This window comes from Delphinus delphis, chromosome 8 (genome assembly GCF_949987515.2).
Source record: "Delphinus delphis chromosome 8, mDelDel1.2, whole genome shotgun sequence".
Lineage (NCBI taxonomy): Eukaryota > Metazoa > Chordata > Mammalia > Artiodactyla > Delphinidae > Delphinus > Delphinus delphis.
The window spans coordinates 102,311,027-102,327,550 of record NC_082690.1 but is presented as its reverse complement, the minus strand read 5'-3'; the positions used below and the strand labels follow the sequence as shown (position 1 = coordinate 102,327,550).

The 16,524-nt window shown below is 58.0% G+C and overlaps 2 protein-coding genes across 3 annotated transcripts in view; one reads left to right on the top strand and one right to left on the bottom strand.

Annotated features, from left to right (window-relative positions):
* Positions 1-1,223, top strand: part of MACROD1 (mono-ADP ribosylhydrolase 1) — a 151,859-nt gene extending 150,636 nt beyond the window's left edge. The window contains exons 7-11 of one of the 2 annotated variants that reach the window (XM_060019110.2): positions 44-74; positions 260-333; positions 710-791; positions 879-915; positions 1,083-1,223. In XM_060019110.2, coding sequence (XP_059875093.1) covers positions 44-74; positions 260-333; positions 710-791; positions 879-883 — 192 coding nt within the window. In that variant the 3' untranslated portion in view covers positions 884-915; positions 1,083-1,223. The remainder of the gene's footprint in view (positions 1-43; positions 75-259; positions 334-709; positions 792-878; positions 916-1,082) is intronic. The other variant, XM_060019109.1, reaches the window with a different exon arrangement.
* Positions 1,224-1,368: 145 nt separating this feature from the next.
* OTUB1 (OTU deubiquitinase, ubiquitin aldehyde binding 1) lies at positions 1,369-9,652 on the bottom strand. The gene is made up of 7 exons (XM_060019107.2): positions 9,558-9,652; positions 7,829-7,890; positions 7,516-7,614; positions 3,237-3,355; positions 2,906-2,990; positions 2,605-2,799; positions 1,369-2,471 (listed from the first exon to the last, which is right to left on the bottom strand). Exons 1-7 carry the CDS (start codon positions 9,613-9,615, stop codon positions 2,274-2,276), a joined length of 816 nt encoding a protein of 271 aa, XP_059875090.1. The 5' UTR covers positions 9,616-9,652; the 3' UTR covers positions 1,369-2,273.
* Between the last annotated feature and the right edge of the window lie 6,872 nt (positions 9,653-16,524).

Below are 16,524 nucleotides of genomic sequence, written 5' to 3'. Positions count from 1 at the left end.
AGTGACGCGGTCCCCAATCTCTTCTCACCCCCCCCCACCCTAGGCGTTCCCCTGTATCTCCACAGGAGTGTTTGGTGAGTGGGGTCTAGAGGAGGAAGGGCGTGGGTGGGCAGCGGGTGGGCCCAGACGCAGGGAGGGGCCCGGGAGGGCGGGGCAGGGGGAGGGGCCCGGTACGGCGGTGGGTGGGAGCCGAGGCGAAGCGGCGAGGGACGGGTGGGAGCTTGGCACTCACTCCCGCCCCACCGGGCCCGGTCCGCAGGCTACCCCAACGAGGCGGCGGCCGAGGTAGTGCTGACCACGTTGCGCGAGTGGCTAGAGCAGCACAAGGACAAGGTGAGCCCTGGGCCCAGCCAAGAGGACCAGACGGGGGTGGGTGGAGGGGCGCAGCCCGGCCCCGCTGACCAGCCCCACCAGCTACGTACAGAGTGCTGGGCACATGGGGTTCAGGCCTTGCCACTGCTCTCTGCGTCCCCTCTCCTTTCCTCGGGGCTGTTTCCTCCCCGGCAACCAGGGCGCAGGGTAGTGCGAGAAGGCAATAGCACACCACACCATGAGCCCCTTCTGCAGCCTGAGCTCTAAACTCAGGTCGAAGAGCGCCCGAAGGGCGAGGCAGGTGCAAACCTGCTGGGACGGGGCGGTGTTAAGACCGGGGAGCCGGGGAGCCGGGGTGTGGGTGGTTTCCGCCCAGGCTGAACAGGCCCTGGCGCAGGTGGACCGGCTCATCATATGCGTGTTCCTGGAGAAGGACGAAAACATCTACCGGCAACGCTTCCCCCACTACTTCCCTGTCGGTACGTACCCCGTGGTGCGCGCCCCGGCCAGCCCCTGCCCCGCCCACATCCACCCCGGGCGGGCTCTCACTGTCCTCTGCCTTCCAGCGTGATGGCAGCCCGCCGCCTACCCTGACCAGGACTGGTAAGCAGGGCCTGGCCCTCCGTGTGGCTGCCCACTAACGTGCCCACTAACACACCCGCTCACCCCGCGCTCCACTCACCCCCACGCAGGGAAGCCAGGGAGGCAAGCCTGGGAAGCTAGGGGAGGCCCACAGCCCACATGCTCTGACCTACTGGCTTTGCCCACAGACTCGTCTGGGCCTACCGGACCGCGCTCCCAGCTCTAAGAAGTCGCGGAAGCCTGCAGCAGGGCCTGGCTTGGCCACCCTATTCTTTCCCTCCGCCCCCTGCCCCCTCAGCAGCCTCTATTCTAATAAAGACCACTACTGTTGCAGCTCCTACTGTCCCAGCCCTGGCTGGGGGCGGGTGAGGGAAGCAGCCCAGGTGTGGACAGGTGCTTTGGCTTAAAGGGGCTGGCGAGAGCTCTTGGTGAGCTAGGCAGGTGGAGGCACTGGCCGGACAGCAGAGGTGGGCAGCAGCACTTCACATTTATTGAGGGCCTGCCCCCAAGGAGCTCACAGCCTGGGGGCCGAGACCCCACATGTGCCGGGGGGAAGAGAAGAGGTGAAGGCAAAAAGGAAGGCGATGCAGACACCGCGGCCCAAGCAGTGGGGGTGCAAAGCAGGCACAGGCAGCAGGCCGAGGGGAGGGGTGCAAAGAGAATGGTGGCCTGGCGAGCCCCACTAGGCCTGGGCATGGAGGGCCAAGCGCAGGCTTGAGGACTGCCCCTCCCCCGCCTGGTTGGCACCACCTGGGGTGCTCTGGGGGGCCCCGCTCCTCCACCTGCCCTGAGCCAGGCCCCACCATCACGCCGGCCCTCTCCACCCGGGACTCCTCCACCATGCAGACCCCTGATGGAGGGCAGGCAACCCAGGCCCTGGCCAGGACAGCAGGGTGGAGGCGGGGCCTATGGGGGGGCAGCTTGAAGCTCTGGTGGTCCTGGGTCCCTGGGCAAGTCTCTGAGGAACTTCCACATCCCCATGGAAGCCCCTGGCCAGCTAAAGAGGGAAGGGGCAGAGCCTCAAGGGAAGGAAGCAGAACCCCAATAAGCAGAAGGGGTCCCCAAGAGGCCAAGCCCCCTCAAAACTGCTCCTGGCGGGGAAGCTTGGGGGTGGACAGGTGGAAGGCTGAGAGGAACCCACCTGAGGGGAAGGGGGGCAGCCAGACACAGAGCAGCCAGGTGGGCAGCAGCAGAGCAGGGACACGCACACACGTGGCTCACCACCAGCGTCCCCTTTAATAAAACACGGAAGGTCGTATGACAGGGAAGGGGGTGGGGAGTGAAGTATGACCATTTACAACCACAAAAAAAACCTCTGTACATGTCTAGCGCCTGGCAGAGGGGAGGGCAGGCAGGGCAGCGGCAGGCCGGGGCCGGCCCTATTTGTAGAGGATATCGTAGTGTCCAGGCCGGTAGAGAAGGTAGACCTTGGGCTCGGAGCCCTCGGGGAAGATGTGGGGGTTGGTGGTGCCGCCCTCGCCGCGGTCCATGTACTCCACCTGGATGGAGACGCTGAGCGCCTGGGCCAGGGCGATGATGTGGATGTGGTCGCTCTCCTTGCACATGGGCTCCACCTCCTGAGGCACAGGGGCGGCTCAGCCTGCGTCTCGGCGCCCCTCCCCCGTCCCCCCCACCCCGGCCCGGGGCTCCCCACCCGAGGCACGAGAGAAAAGAAGAGCCCAAGTCTGAGGAGTGGGGAGGGGGCAGCACCTGCTGGCAGAACTCCTTGACGGTCCGGCCACCCTCGATGAAGTGCTCAAAGAACTTGCTCTCGCGCTGCAGGTAGCCCGAGGTGAGCAGCCGCAGGTAGACCACCAGGTAGTCCGAGGTGCTCTGGTCGTTGAAGGAGGCCAGCAGGTCGGCCACTGAGGTCTGCTTCTCCACCTGCTCGATCAGGTCCATGAACTGCCACCCGAGGGGGACAGAGGGCAAGATGAGGGAGGAGATGGGTCAACCCTGCCACAGCCAGGCCACCCCCCTCCACTCTGGCTGATCGGGTGGCTGGGCTCACCGTGTTATGGAAATCCTCAATTGTGAACTCAGTGAAGCCCTGGGACACCAGGTCCTCTTTGCTCTTGGCGGACACGGCCTTGAACCTGTGGATGGAAGGGAAAAAGAGGCTGGCATGAGCTCCTAGGCCAGCAGAGCAGGGGCCCAGAGAGACCAGCCCAGGGGTGGGGGGCTGGCCACTGACGGAAGCCCCAAGCAGAGGCCCAGCCCGTCATTGGGCCTCAGGTGGAAGCACACCTCCCAGTCATCAAGAGGGAGGAGGGGGCCCACAAGCCCTTCACGGAACCCTCCCCTACCTGCTTCCATTGTGCCCAAGTGGCCACCCTCCTCACCGCTGCAATTCCTTCCTGTCATCCAGCAGCGCCTCCAAGTGGGAGAATCCGAAAGCTCGATAGAAGCAGTTTCCATCAGGCCTGGTCTTGCGGATGTATGAGTACTTTTTGTGGAGGTCCTGCGGAGAGGCAGCCCCCAGCCCACCCCGCGCCCGTCAACATCAGGCCAGAACCATGGCGGGCCAAGGAAACCCCCCCAAGAAAGGTCACACCAGAGCGGGTGGCAACTGAGCTCCAAGCAGCCACCTGGCAGCCTTGGCTGCTGACTCTGGGGTGGGGGCTCACTTAGCAACCCACTGCCAGGAGCCCCCAAAGCCCCAGGAAACTGAGTCATGGACACACTGGGTGCACGGGTCACCGAAGTGGTCACCAGCCAATGGGTATGCCACGCTGCTGGGCCTGAAGGGCTGCTGTTTCATAAAAACAGGCAAGAGAATGGGTCCCTGACCGACACAGCTTTTCCAGTGAACAGTCTTTCAAACCCTGAGAGCTCCAGGGCAAGCAAGTTAGGGTATGGGGCGTCGCGCCACACCTGAGGCCCCTACCACACAGCCTCAGGGTGGGAAACGGCCTCCCTCACCCCCGTCTAGTCTCCACCCACCCGCTCACAGGTCCTGGTTTGCTCTTTTCCAGTTTCCGCCTCAGCTCAATGGAACTTCTTCCGCCTGCTGAACCTCTCCTATGAGCAGAGTGTGTGTGTGCGTGTGTGCATGCGTGCGTGCGTGCGTGTGTGTGTGTGTCTGGCCCTCAGTGCTGTCTGGCAAGAAGGCCTCACTCCCCCGGCCTGGGCCCCTCCCCTTCTCCTATCTCATACCTTCTCCGTTCTCCTGAAGCCCCCCCGAGACCTTCCCGATGACCCTGCTTCCTCTCCGACTGAGGCCCCTCGGCCCCCGCAGCACACCCACCCACGGCCTCTCTCTCTATCCTCGGAGGGTCTGAGGCGGCCACCAGAGCCGCCCCTCTCTTGGATTCTCCTCCTGCATCATCAATTTCTCTCTCCCGACACGTTTAGACCCATCAGCATATAAACCCAAGACCAGTTCTCCCTTCGAAAAACACGCTCTGCTTCCCGTGAACTCCTTTCCAGCTACCACCCAATTTCTCTAGGGCTTCTAGTGAAGCCATGTGTGCCCACTGTCTCCATTTCTCTTCTGCTGTGAACTCCATCCCAGCAGGCTTTTACTCTAGTGAAGGTCACGGATGGCCTCCTAAGCCCTAAGGTCGAACCCACTCCTCCCCAGACCAGCCGGTGATGCACCCGCCCCACTTGCGTCCTCCCTTCACGTGCTGCCGGGCCCACCCTCTCCATGTCCTCCAACCTCACTGCTGCCCCTCCTCATCTAACCTGTGGTGGTCACGGGGCCACCAAACCACAGCGCACCCTCCTCAAGAGCCCACGTGTCACCTGCCAGAAGACAACCACGCCATAGGCCGTCCACAGCCCCTGCCCTGTGAACAGCACAACCTGCTCAGGCCTGGGGCAGCTTCAGCGTCAGCTCTACTCGCTCTCCTGACCTCACGGCTCATGGGATTCAAACGTAACTCTTCACCCGCCCCCTTCTTGGCCCTCAACTCCAACTTCGACTCACACCCAACTGCATCGCCTCCACCGCCTCAGACCGACCCAGCCAACAGGCAGCTCCTGACCTCCTCCCGGCCTCCCCTCAACTGCCCGCCCTCCACCTTTCAGCTGCGGAGCCAAAACCTCCCAGCCACTGCCGACTCCACCCTCACACCCCATCCAACCCAGCAGCAGACCCTTTCGGCTGTGCCCGCATCCAACCGCTACTCACCTGGGCCACTCAGCCGCCCTGGCCGTCCCTCCATTTCCAGCCGGTTTTATTGCACAAGCCTCCGCACAGGTCTCCCTGCCTCCACCTCACTGCTCAGTCTATCCCCACCCAGGCCACCATCGACCAGAGAAACCCATTAAATACTCAGCTCCCTCCGAGTCCTTTCTCGGCTCCATCCCCCACATCTCCTACCCGCTCTGCTCCAGCCACACTGGCCCCCACCCAGCTCTGCCCAGCCGGCCACGCCAGCTTGCTCCCTTGCCTCTCAGTTCATTACTCACACACCCCCATATTTAAAACCACAAACCCGGGGACTTCCTTCGTGGCGCAGCGCTTAAGAATCCGCCTGCCAATGCAGGCGACGTGGGTTCGAGCCCTGGTCCGGGAAGCTCCCACATGCCGCGGAGCAACTAAGCCCGCCCGTGAGCCACAACTACTGAGCCCAAGCCCACAACTACTGAAGCCCACATGCCTAGAGACCATGCTCTGCAACAAGAGAAGCCACCACAATGATAAGCAAACGTACTGCAACAAAGAGTAGCCCCCACTTGCAGCAACTAGAGAAAGCTTGCGCACAGCAACAAAGACCCAACACAGCAATAAATAAATAAATAAGTTTATAAAAAATAAAAATTAAAAAAATAAAACCACAAACCCTCCCACTCCTGATCTCCTCATCCCGCTTCACTTTTCTCCACAGCACCTACCACCTCTGACATACACTAGGGTTACCTCTCATTTAATGGCTGTCTTTCCACTATGAACCATCACCTTGAGGGCGGGAGTTGACAGCTGTAGTCATCACTCTATCTCCAGCACCTAAAACAGTGCCTGGCCCACAGTATGTGCTCAGAAATGTTAAATGAACGGGGCAAAATGTGTACAAAGAGCCCAAATCACTGCCGCTACCAGAATAGCGACCAGAATCGTCCTGAGCACTTACTCTTTGCCAGGCCCTTTGCGGCGGGCTAGTACCCATCCTCCTCCTCCTCCCAGGGTGCTGCCCAAGATCACACAGAAGGCGTGAAGCCAGGACTCAAACCCAGGTCTACTGGGCCCCAGAGCCCGTGCTTTCCTCTCTCTACAGGCCTCTTGGGTAAACCATAAACGCCCTGAGCAAGGAGTCAGAGGAGACCACAGGCCACACAGAGCGGATCTGTGTGCACTGTCTGGCCCCCACATTTTAAATCTGAACAAGCTGCCGACTATTAGGAGCCTGGAGATTTTACAGCAAAATAACCTCTGGCTTGTCTTGGAAGCACCGATGGAGTGACAGGCATGGACACTCCCATCCGCCCCATGAGCTTCTACTGCCTGCTACTGGCTGACCCGAGCTGTGGCGTGGCTGTTCACCCCCTGACCCGGCCACCTTCAATCACCTGGGTTGCCTGACTGGCCCCTGAAATGGCTAACCCCAAAGGTCCCTCCTTTCAGGTGGAAGGTTCTAAGCATCTCTGATCTTTGGGGGAGAGTGGGAAGGAGTAATATTTACTAAACCTGGGACATCCCTGGTGGTGCAGTGGTTAAGAACCCGCCTGCCAATGCAGGGGACACGGGTTCCAGCCCTGGTCCGGGAAGATCCCACATGCCATGGAGCAACTAAGCCCGTGCGCCACAACTACTGAGCCTGCGCTCTAGAGCCCGCGAGCCACAACTACTGAGCCCGCGTGCCACAACTACTGAAGCCCGCCTGCCTAGAGCCCACACTCCACAACAAGAGAAGCCACCGCAATGAGAAGCCCACGCACCTCAACGAAGAGTAGCCCCCGTTCGCCGCAACTAGAGAAAGCCCGTGCGCAGCAACAAAGATCCAACGCAGCCCAAAATAAATAAATAAGTAAAATTTAAAAATAAAAAATACTAAACCCTTAGGCTGTGCCAATTAGACAGTTTACACATACTGTCACGTTTCAAACTCCCAGCTCAAAGAGAAGGAAGTGAGTGGTTAAAGGACTTACCTGTTGGTAAGTGATGCAGCAGGGCCTTGCACAAAGGTCTGTAGGCCCCTTTTCCCCACTGCTGCCTACCTCTCCACACATCCCGGAAGCAGGATGCAGGACTGTGTCCCCGCTGCCACCCTCATCCCGCAGCCGGCCCCAGCCCTCTCAGCCCCACTGCGAGCACTGAAAGCGTCAGCTCCCCGCAGCCTGCACCAGGCCCCACAGGCATCATCTCCCTCAACCTCACAACCACCCTGTAGGCAGATGCTTTCATCATCCTGATTTCACAGATGAAGACCCCACAACTCAGAGACTCCACGCTCAGAGACATCGAAGGAGCAGCTGAGGATACAGCTGCTGTGTGGCAGTCAGGATTTGAATCGAGGTCTTTTTGTTTCCAGAGTCTGCATGCTTGTGAACCAGAGGGCTCCCCCAACATCCTACCCTCTCTGAGGCCAGACCCAGCGAGGAGCAGGTCTAAAACAGGCACGCTCCCGCCCTGTCCCTACCCGAGAGCTCTCCCTGCCCCCTCAGCCAGGCTCCCACCTTGATCTTCTGTTGATAGATGTTGTCATCCTCAGCATACTCTTTGTATAGGACAGAGAGCTCCAGCCGCTCTGAGACCAGAGGGTTCTGCACAGCAATCTGCAGAGGGCAGGAAATCCATCATGTTCTGATAGGTGAACGGAGTGACCCCCACCTATCAGCCACAACACCTAAATGAGAGCTGCTGAGCCCAGTGGCACAGTGACCACCGCCCCCCATAAAGGTATCTAGTACCCGGCTCAGCCTGGAGAGGAGGGGGCTCAGGTCCACCCTATGCATCCCCAAAGTAGGGCCGCTGGCCACAGCCCCTCACCTCTTGCTGAATTCGGTCCTGCTGAGCCATGATGGCTTCATCGTAGGCAAGACAGTTAACACCTGGAAGAAGGAAGAAGGCCAAGGATTACAGTGGGCCCTGGCTATCCCCACTCCAGGCAGCCTGGGCGGAGGACAAGAGCAGGCGAGGAAAGCAGACTTGGAATCTGGAAGCCTGCGTCACACCCTGCTCCACCGCAACTGTGTGATCTTGGCAAAGTCCCTTCCCTTCCTGGGCCTTAGTTTTCTCATCTTTAAAGTGAGGAGGCCAAGGTGACGACCCCCAAGGTACACTCTTAAAGCTCTAACAAACCCTTTCCCTGCCTTCTAACATCACTTCCCAGTAGCCTGGGAATGCTCTGGAGCCAGGCAGGGTCTCCTGAGGAAAGAAAGATGAGGAGGCAGAGTCTTGGGCTGGATGAGAGCTTCCTGTGAGCCTGCACTTTGCTCAATCACACCCTTCCTCCACCTGCCATCCTGGGTATTCTTAATGGTGCCCATTTTACAGATAAACAAATGCAGACCGGTGAAGAAATCTGCCCAAGGTCTAAGACCTGTGGTCAAACCCAGGTTTGTCTAATTTCAAAGCCTGCACTCTTCACCACAATAACCCTCCTCTGCTATCTCACTCTCACTGCCGAGGCTTATCCTCAGCTGTGAATAGGGACTAATACCACCACCTTCCCCCTTCACTGAAGTGTCATGAGGAGGTGCGACCTTAGAGGCACAGTGTTAAATACTCATCAGTGAGCTGGGCAGGTCCACCCTGTGGGCCCCGCTCTGAGCAGCCACTGGTGAGGAGCCAGGAGATCTGAATCCTGGCCCTGGCTCTTTCTTAACTTACATGATCCTGAACAAGTCCATTCTAGGGGGCTGGGTCTCCGAAAGCTCAGTCCCTCGACTGTGCGATTAGAATGGGAGGTGGGTGCGGAATGATTTTTAAGGCCAATCCTTCTGAGCTTGAGCATCCCGGATCCTCAGCTGGGCCTCCACCCATCCCCTATGCTGCCCCGCAACAGGGCTGTCCCTCCCACCCTAGTGACCTAGTCAGTCCCCGCGTCTAACTCAGGGGTGAAAAGAAGAGGGTGGGATCGTTCTGAAAGGTCCAACTCTTCAGGGGTCTAAGAAAACAATGCCTAGACAGGCGGAAAGAGGCTGCAAAGCCAGAAGAGGGGGCTCTACCGGAAACGAAGGCTGCTGCCCTCAGGGGCACACACCTGCGGCCGCTCACAACCCCGGGCCGCCCGCAGCATCCCCAACGGCCCACCCAGTCCTTTGTGCTCCGCAGCCCGGCGTAATTCGACGCCCCTCCGGGCTCGGTCGGCTCTGGAGAAGGCGGACAGCCGGGCCCGGAGGACGCCCGGGGCTGACTGCAAGGACCGGGGCGGGAGAGCTGGGGACCCGGGAGCCCGGCGCCCGGCGCCCGCCGCCCGGCCCCGGCACGGAGGGGGCTGGGCGCTGGGCGGGGCGGCCTAGGCCCCGCCCCGGGAGCGAGCGAGGGAGAAGAGCCGAGGCCGTGGGCCCGCCCCGCTCGCTCGCTCGCCCGCCCGCCCGGCCGGGGGTCGCGCAGAGGCTCCTTCCATTGTGAGGGGGAGGGGGGGAGGTGGCGGAGGAAGGGGCCGTCCGCGCGCTTCGCCACCGGCCGCCCCACCCCTGGCCTCTCCTCGGGAACCGGCCATCCAGCATCGCCCCCGCTAGCCCAGGCCGGACGGCCCTCCCCCGGTCGGTACCTTCCGAGTCGCTGCCAAGCGGCTCCTGCTTCTGCTGCTGAGGTTCCTCCGCCGCCATCTTTAAACAGCGCCGCACTGCCGACCGCTTCCGGGTTACCAGTTGCCCTCCTCCCGGAAGAGAGCCCCTCCTCGTGGCCCCTCCTTGGTAACGCCCCTAGCAACGGAATACCCTCGGGCGCCGTCACCTGAGGGGCGCACACAGTCCGGTGGGGCCGCCGCGGAAGTAGGTTAAAGGAAAGGTAGTCCCCACCCACCCTCCACCCGCACACTCGCTCGGCTCCATCTTCCCAGGCTCCCAAGGTGCCGGGTGGTGATAAGAGTCTCCTGGGGCCACTTCAGTTTTCTTTTCACTGGAGTTTGAAGCGCGGATTGTGTTATTGAGATAAGCAGGAAGATGAAATTAAAATCACGCAAGGCAACATTCCTGCTGCGGGCTCCAGAACTCGTGGCAGGCGATTGAGGATCACCTGGCGGAGAAGACCAGGAACCGTGCTAATATCAGAGCCCTGGGCTTCACCGCCCCTCTCCACTGAGCCCCGGTTCTGAGCGGGCTTTGGTGTCCCGCTTACGACAGGGAGAACATGTCCCTTGGGGTCAAGGACCTAACTTTGGACTCCTTGCCCTTCTGGTTATGAGAAAATCAGGGTGTTTGGTTTTTTGGGTTTTTTTAAGAAAGGATAAGAATGGAAAACAGATTAGTGGTTGCCAAGGGCTAGGGAGGAGTAGGGGGCAGCAGGGAGGTGGGTGTGATTGTAAAAAGGAAATAGGAGAGAATCCTTATGGAGATGGAAATGTTCTTTATCTTGATTATATATACGTATCCTGGAATGTTCTGTACTATAGTTTCAAATGCAAGATGTTACCCAGAGGGTAAAAGCGGATAAAAGGTAGACAGGATCTTTCTGTGTATTCTATTAAAATTGTGAATTATCTAAAACTAAAACTTAAAAAGTAGCAAGGCTTGGATGCTAAAGATGCTGTTATTTAGAGAGGTTACAGTCTGGGGCTCTGGTTGTCAGCTTTTCACTATGGAGGGCCTTTTTTCATGAAGTGAGGTGGTCTGTTAGCAGTTGAGAAGGCCGTGCCAGAGATCCAATCAAATCCCTCGGTTCGTGACAATACAGGAGCGGAATGTGATCTAATGTCTTTATCAGCTACATCCAGCCCTGGAGCAGGGGCATTTGGTGCCCAGGCTCACCACACAGCCCACAGTGGCTCTCTCACAGCAACGCTACAAATGCCAAGTCTGTGTCCCAGCCGCATTACAAATTATTATTTATTGGGTCACTGAGCCTTGGGGTTGCTTCTAAACTCAAGGAAGCAAAGGGCCACCCTGTTTGGATTCCATGCCTACCAAAGTGTTCATTCCTTTTCCCAATTTTAACAATGCAATCTGTAACTGCCAATCAGATCTTCAGTCAGTAGCACTGGTATTACCAAATGAGCTAAGATAGTTGATGACAAAAACTTGATTTCTATTTGGCTTTACAAAATTTTTAAAATAACTATAAGACAACTCCACCCTTACCCCCACTCCTTACTGTGATAGGGAGTCTGAGGGGTGGGGGGCATTCAGGGGGAGTTGGGATTGGGATTAATGGCGGGGACAGAGAACTCACACTCTGGAGAATGAGAAGGAATCCATCTGTGGCCCAGTGCTGGACTGCAGGCAGGCTGCCAACGCCAAGTAAATGCCTCCCTCCCACACAAGGGTCTGGGGCTTGAGGAACAGACCTGCACCCTCAATCTATGCAGGGTGTGTAAATGAGGGGTCCTCCTACCTGCTGCCCACTCTCCCCCTCTTGTCAGGCAGAATGGGAAGGAAATGCCCAGGGGGAAACTTTGGCTCTTAATCCAGCCCAGGATGGTCAACTTTTGCCCCACTCTTTTCCATGCCAATTTATTTAGTAGTTAATAACTGTTCTCTTACCCTCATTCCATCTCTCCTGGTACTTTTTACCATTTTCAGGTTTTGATTCTCTATCCTGAAGCGTCTAAAACCCAACAGCACATTTGCCAGGAATCACCAGCATAGCTCCGGACGATAAACGTCTCTGCCTCCCAATTTGCAAACCCAGAAATGGTCCAGCACTGCTGGTCCTGCCTGCTGAAGCCTATAATGAAATATGCAGCACTGGTGCTTGGGTTCAGGCTGCTGTTGGAAATAGTCACAAAGGGGACAGGCAGCAGCTCAGGACTTTTTCCGTAGAACCGACAAGGCACAGATGCCTCTGCACAGGCTTGGCATGTGTCCAGACCCCACACCCCTGTCCCTAGGATTCTGTCAGGTGGAGGGAGAGGAGACCCCGTACCAGGACCCAGGGACTTTGAAACCTCAGCCACAGAGGAAGAGTTTATGGAACGGCACAGAGGCCCTAGAGAGCCACAAGGCTTCCAGGCCCACCCAACCTCTCAGGGGAAGGGGCCAGGCAACAGGACATGGTATGGGCCTTGGGAAAGCCACAGTCCTCACAGGGGGGTCATGGCCAGGAGAAAGGCTCAAGGTGCACCAAAGATGAGGCCCCAGTGATCCTTCCCAAGACAGGCTTGGGAGTCAGGCAGCTGCCCAAGTGGGAGGCGTGGGGGCGTGCCCAGCCCAGAAAGGGACCTCTGGAGATGCCGCTGCAGGAATGCACAACGGTCCACAGGCTGCCAGCTCCAAAATCACGGTCTAGGGAGGCTCTGATGGTGCACCCAGGCTGATGAAGCTGAGCAGGGGCTGTACTTCAGGGCCACTGGCTGGGTGGATACTTGCCTGCAGGGTTCACACCACCTAAGGCAGGAAGCAAGCAGAGGAGGGGCAGAGGCGGCAAAGGGAGAGCCCCGCCACCCCCCGACTCACACCACCCACGCTCCGTGGGGCACCTTCCTGCTGCAAATGCCTCACGTTGCAATTCAGCTCAAGTCTGTTGAGGATCCAGCCACTGGTGCCAGCTCTCCTCTGAGCGCCTCACAGCACCGGGAGAGTGACACAGTTGTCTCCTTATTGCTGTCACAACAAATCACCACAAGCTTAGTGGTTTAGAACAATACAAATGTATAATTTTACAGTCTTAGAGGTCAGAGGTCTGGAATGGTTTCATCAGACTAAAATCAAGGTATCTGTAGGCTATGTTCCCTTTCAGGGGCTCTGAGGGAGAATCTGCTTCCCACTCATGCAGATTCTATTAGCAGAATTCAGTTTCTTGCAGCTCTGGGGCTGAGGTCCTCATGTCCTTGCTGGCTGTAAACTGAGAGCTGTTCCCAGCTTCTAGAGGCCACTGCATTCCTTGGAGCACGGCCAACTTTCTCCATCTTCAAAGCCCCAAGGCAGGCAGAGTCCTCAAGGTGGCATCTCTGAGATGCGAAGTATCTGCCTTCCCCGTCCACCTTAAGGACCCATGTGATTACACTGGGCCCAGGGGATAACCTCCCATTTCAACATGCCTAATTTTAATCACATCTGCAAAGTCCCCTTTGCCATGAAGGTAACATATTCACAAGGTTCCCGGGATTAGGGCAGCACGGACATCTTGGGGAAGACATTATTCTTCCTGCCACATCGCCACCTTCGTTTTACAATCGTGAAAACTGAGACCCGGAGAGGCTAAATGACTTGCTCAAGGTCATATAGTAAATGGCCAAGCCAGGCCTCAAAGCCAGGCCTCCTCCCAGCCCACTATTCTGTGCATTATATCATCTGCCATGACTGTAACCACCCCCCCACCCCTCCACCCCGCCCGGTGTGCACATCAGGACAGACCTCCACCCATCCGGACTCAGGATCTGACAAGACACCCTCAGACACAGAAAATGCTCTTTGGGAGCACAAGGAGCCTTGCTTTTGCTACAAAGAATGGCCCCTCGGCCTCTGACTTCGTTAGGGATAAGAGAGGGACACAGAAAGGTGACCAGATTTAAGCTTAGTGGCTCCACTGAGAACAAGGGGAAGATGTGGTCCAAGCATGACGGCTCACTCACATCCAAAACTCTCCCACCCACCCACAAGTCTACGACCCTGCCCCCCTTCAGCACGCTGCAGCACCCAGCAGGTGTGGGAGCACAATGGCTGGAGGTGCTATTAGGCTTCCTAAGGGCTTTCTCAGACCGGGTCCTGAAGATCTGGCCTGTAACCACTGGCTTCCCATCAGTCTCAGAGGCGGCTCAAGACGCACAGCTTTGGGCTAAGGTAGCCCTCCTGGGCCAAGGGGACCACTGTGTCCCTTTGGGATCCAGGGGCGCAAAAATGGGGGACACCCAATCAAACCCTTGGCAGGGCAGTGGAGCTACCACAGAAACTCAAGACAGCTCACAGCCTAATCTGTGCCCACAGCAACCAGGCATCACTGGACACCACACAAAAAGGCCAGGAAAGGCTAGACAAGGGAGGGAGAGCAGGGTCCCCCTTCAGCTCCTGTCAACATAAAGCGAGCCCTGCAAAAGGGGCTGGCAAGACGCATGTTCTGACTCGCAGGGTCTAAAGCAACCACAACCTAGAGCCCCTCAGCTCTCACCTGGCGTCTTTGCCCACCATCCAGCAGCTCCACAGGGGACGCTGAACCTGTGTCTGCTCAGAAATCATTCATGTCACCCCAGCAAAGACGATGCAGAGAACTAAAGCCCTGTCCGCCTCCAGGGGTGGGTCCAGCAGGTCAGAGCCTTCCTTCCAGACACTGGCAGTCAGAATTCCAGTGCAGTGGGAAGTGCTTCACATGCCTGTCCCAGCTAAGAGGCGCCCCAGGAAGAATCACTGAGGAAGGGCCCTTGGGATGGATGGAAGAGCAGCAAGCTCTCCAAGCCGAGTAGGGGAGGACACAGGGAAGCAGGCAGGAAGAGAACAAGGAAGCCAGTCAGTGCACAGATACGGTGCTAAAAGGAAAGGGGCCCCAGGTTGACATAAAAATGCAAGATACTGTAACATTGCCCACCTGCAACTAGGAAGGGCAACAAGCACCTGAGAAATGGCTGAAGCCCACCGACCAAAGAGGACAGGGAAGTCCGGCCCCACAGAGAACGGGCTTCCAGCTGCAGAGCCGGCCCCACTGGGAGAGGGCAGACACAGACACAGAGCCCCGAGCTTGGTACGACCAAGAGGACTAGAGGGGGAGCGAGAAAGGCTGCCGGACGACAACAGGATTTGTTTTCCACAGAAGCCAGAAAACATTTACAGAGGAAAGCACGCAATGGAAGCACCACTTCCAGGTATCGAGGAGAACAGCTGAGCACCCTGGACCTACCACAGGGCAGTGAGCCGGCAGGGCCAGGCAGCCAGCCAGGCCCTCTTCTCCACACCCCACCCAACACCATCCTCAGCTCAAGTATGGAGGCAGGAGCCCAGGCCAAAGGCATGATGAGTTTCTGAAGCGGGGTTTATGTATTTATTTATTTTTTGGTCACGCCACACAGCTTGCAGGATCTTAGTTCCCTGACCAGGGATTGACCCCGGGCCCTCAGCAATGAAAGAGCGGAGTCCTAACCACTGGACCGCCAGGGAATTCCCTCTGAAGCAGGGTTTAAACAGGCTTTATTGTTACAAGGGAGGCCCTACCGAGCAGGGCCTTCTAAACGGATACATGTGGTCCCAGGATGTCAACATGGAGGAATGAAGAGGTCACGACTGCAGAAGAGGGCCCTGTCACTGAAGGACGGGATCCCGGGGAGGCCGGCCAGGAAGGCAGCAGACATGATCAGGACAGGCCGGGTGCTCAGGTCACAGGCTGAGGGGGAGGACAGCTCCTGTCACTCCCGCTTCTTGTAGCTCTCCAGGTGAGACAGGACCCAGCCCGACGGCAGGAGGAAACACAGGAAGCAGGAGGTGAGCCCAATGGCGATATCCTACACAGAGCACAAGAAAAAAGGAACCCTCAGAGTCAGGATTCCCCCAGGCTTCTCGTAGTCCAAGCAGTCTGCCCAGACAGCCCCCTCCAGGAGTCAAGATTCAGGCTCCAGAGGAGGGCCAGAGCATCCAAGGCCCACTCTAGGCCTTAAGGTAAAGGGTCAGATATGGGGTGGGGGTCAGCCTGGCTTAGGGGAAATCCACCACCAGATGATAAAGTGAAGGGACAGGAGCAAAGCTGGTCTGTTGGGACCCAGGGACCTCGCACAGACCAATAACTCTAAAACAATGCACCTCCCCTTCCTTGTCTTAAAAAGCCCTCCCTTCCCAAACCTTTGGGGCTAGAGGTAAGCGTTTTTTAAAGCCACTTCCATATTTCCGATAGCAGTTAAGATCACAGCACAACCTGGAGTCAGACTGCAGTTCAAATTCCTTCTTTGCCACTGAAGGTGTGACTCTGACAAGTCAATACACTGCTCCTAAACTTCCGCTCCCTCAGCCACGAAATGGAGAAAAGGGCCCTTTCTTGGGGTGACTGGGAGGACCGAATGAGCCCAGCACAGCAGTCTTAGCACGGCGCCCGGCACCCGGCAGGCACTCAGCTGCAATTACCGTCACTGTTATTTCCTCCGCCGCAGCGCTCTCCGGGCTCTGCTCCTAACCGGAAGCCCACTAACCTGGACAATGAAGACTCGCACTCACGGCCGAGTTCTGCCACTGAGGCAAATGTAGAAATGCGCCAAACAGGTGAAAGTCACTAAGGGTTAAACTCTCCCACGTTTCTGGGAATTACTAAAGCCTGTTGGGGTCCTCTTCCCCACCCCAAATAAATAAAAGCGGTAGCAATGACAGCGCTGACAGCCGTCAGGCATCCCCCAATGAACCGACGGGTAAACAGGTTCAGAGAGGGCTAAGGAAGCTTGCTCGAGACCGCACAGCGAGGAAGCGACAGGGCTGCACTGACACGGTGTGACCCGAGACCCTGGGGCTGACTGAACAGCGACTGTCGCCCGGGCACCATCCCCTCGTTCGCCCCCTCCAGACCCAAACCAGCACTGCCGCTCCCCGTTACGCTGCGGGCCGCGAGGTGCAGCGCGCCAGACCCGGCGGGCCCCCAACCTGCCGCGGGACACCAAGTGCGGCCGGCGGCAT

Excerpts from the sequence above, each read along its gene's own strand:
- OTUB1 (XM_060019107.2), bottom strand. The coding sequence starts at position 9,615 with ATGGCGGCGGAGGAACCTCAGCAGCAGAAGCAGGAGCCGCTTGGCAGC. Across the intron at positions 2,991-3,236 it reads GACAGGAAGGAATTGCAGCG|GTTCAAGGCCGTGTCCGCCA; the intron begins GTGAGGAGGGTG and ends TTCCATCCACAG. Across the intron at positions 2,472-2,604 it reads TCAAGGAGTTCTGCCAGCAG|GAGGTGGAGCCCATGTGCAA; the intron begins GTGCTGCCCCCT and ends CCTGTGCCTCAG.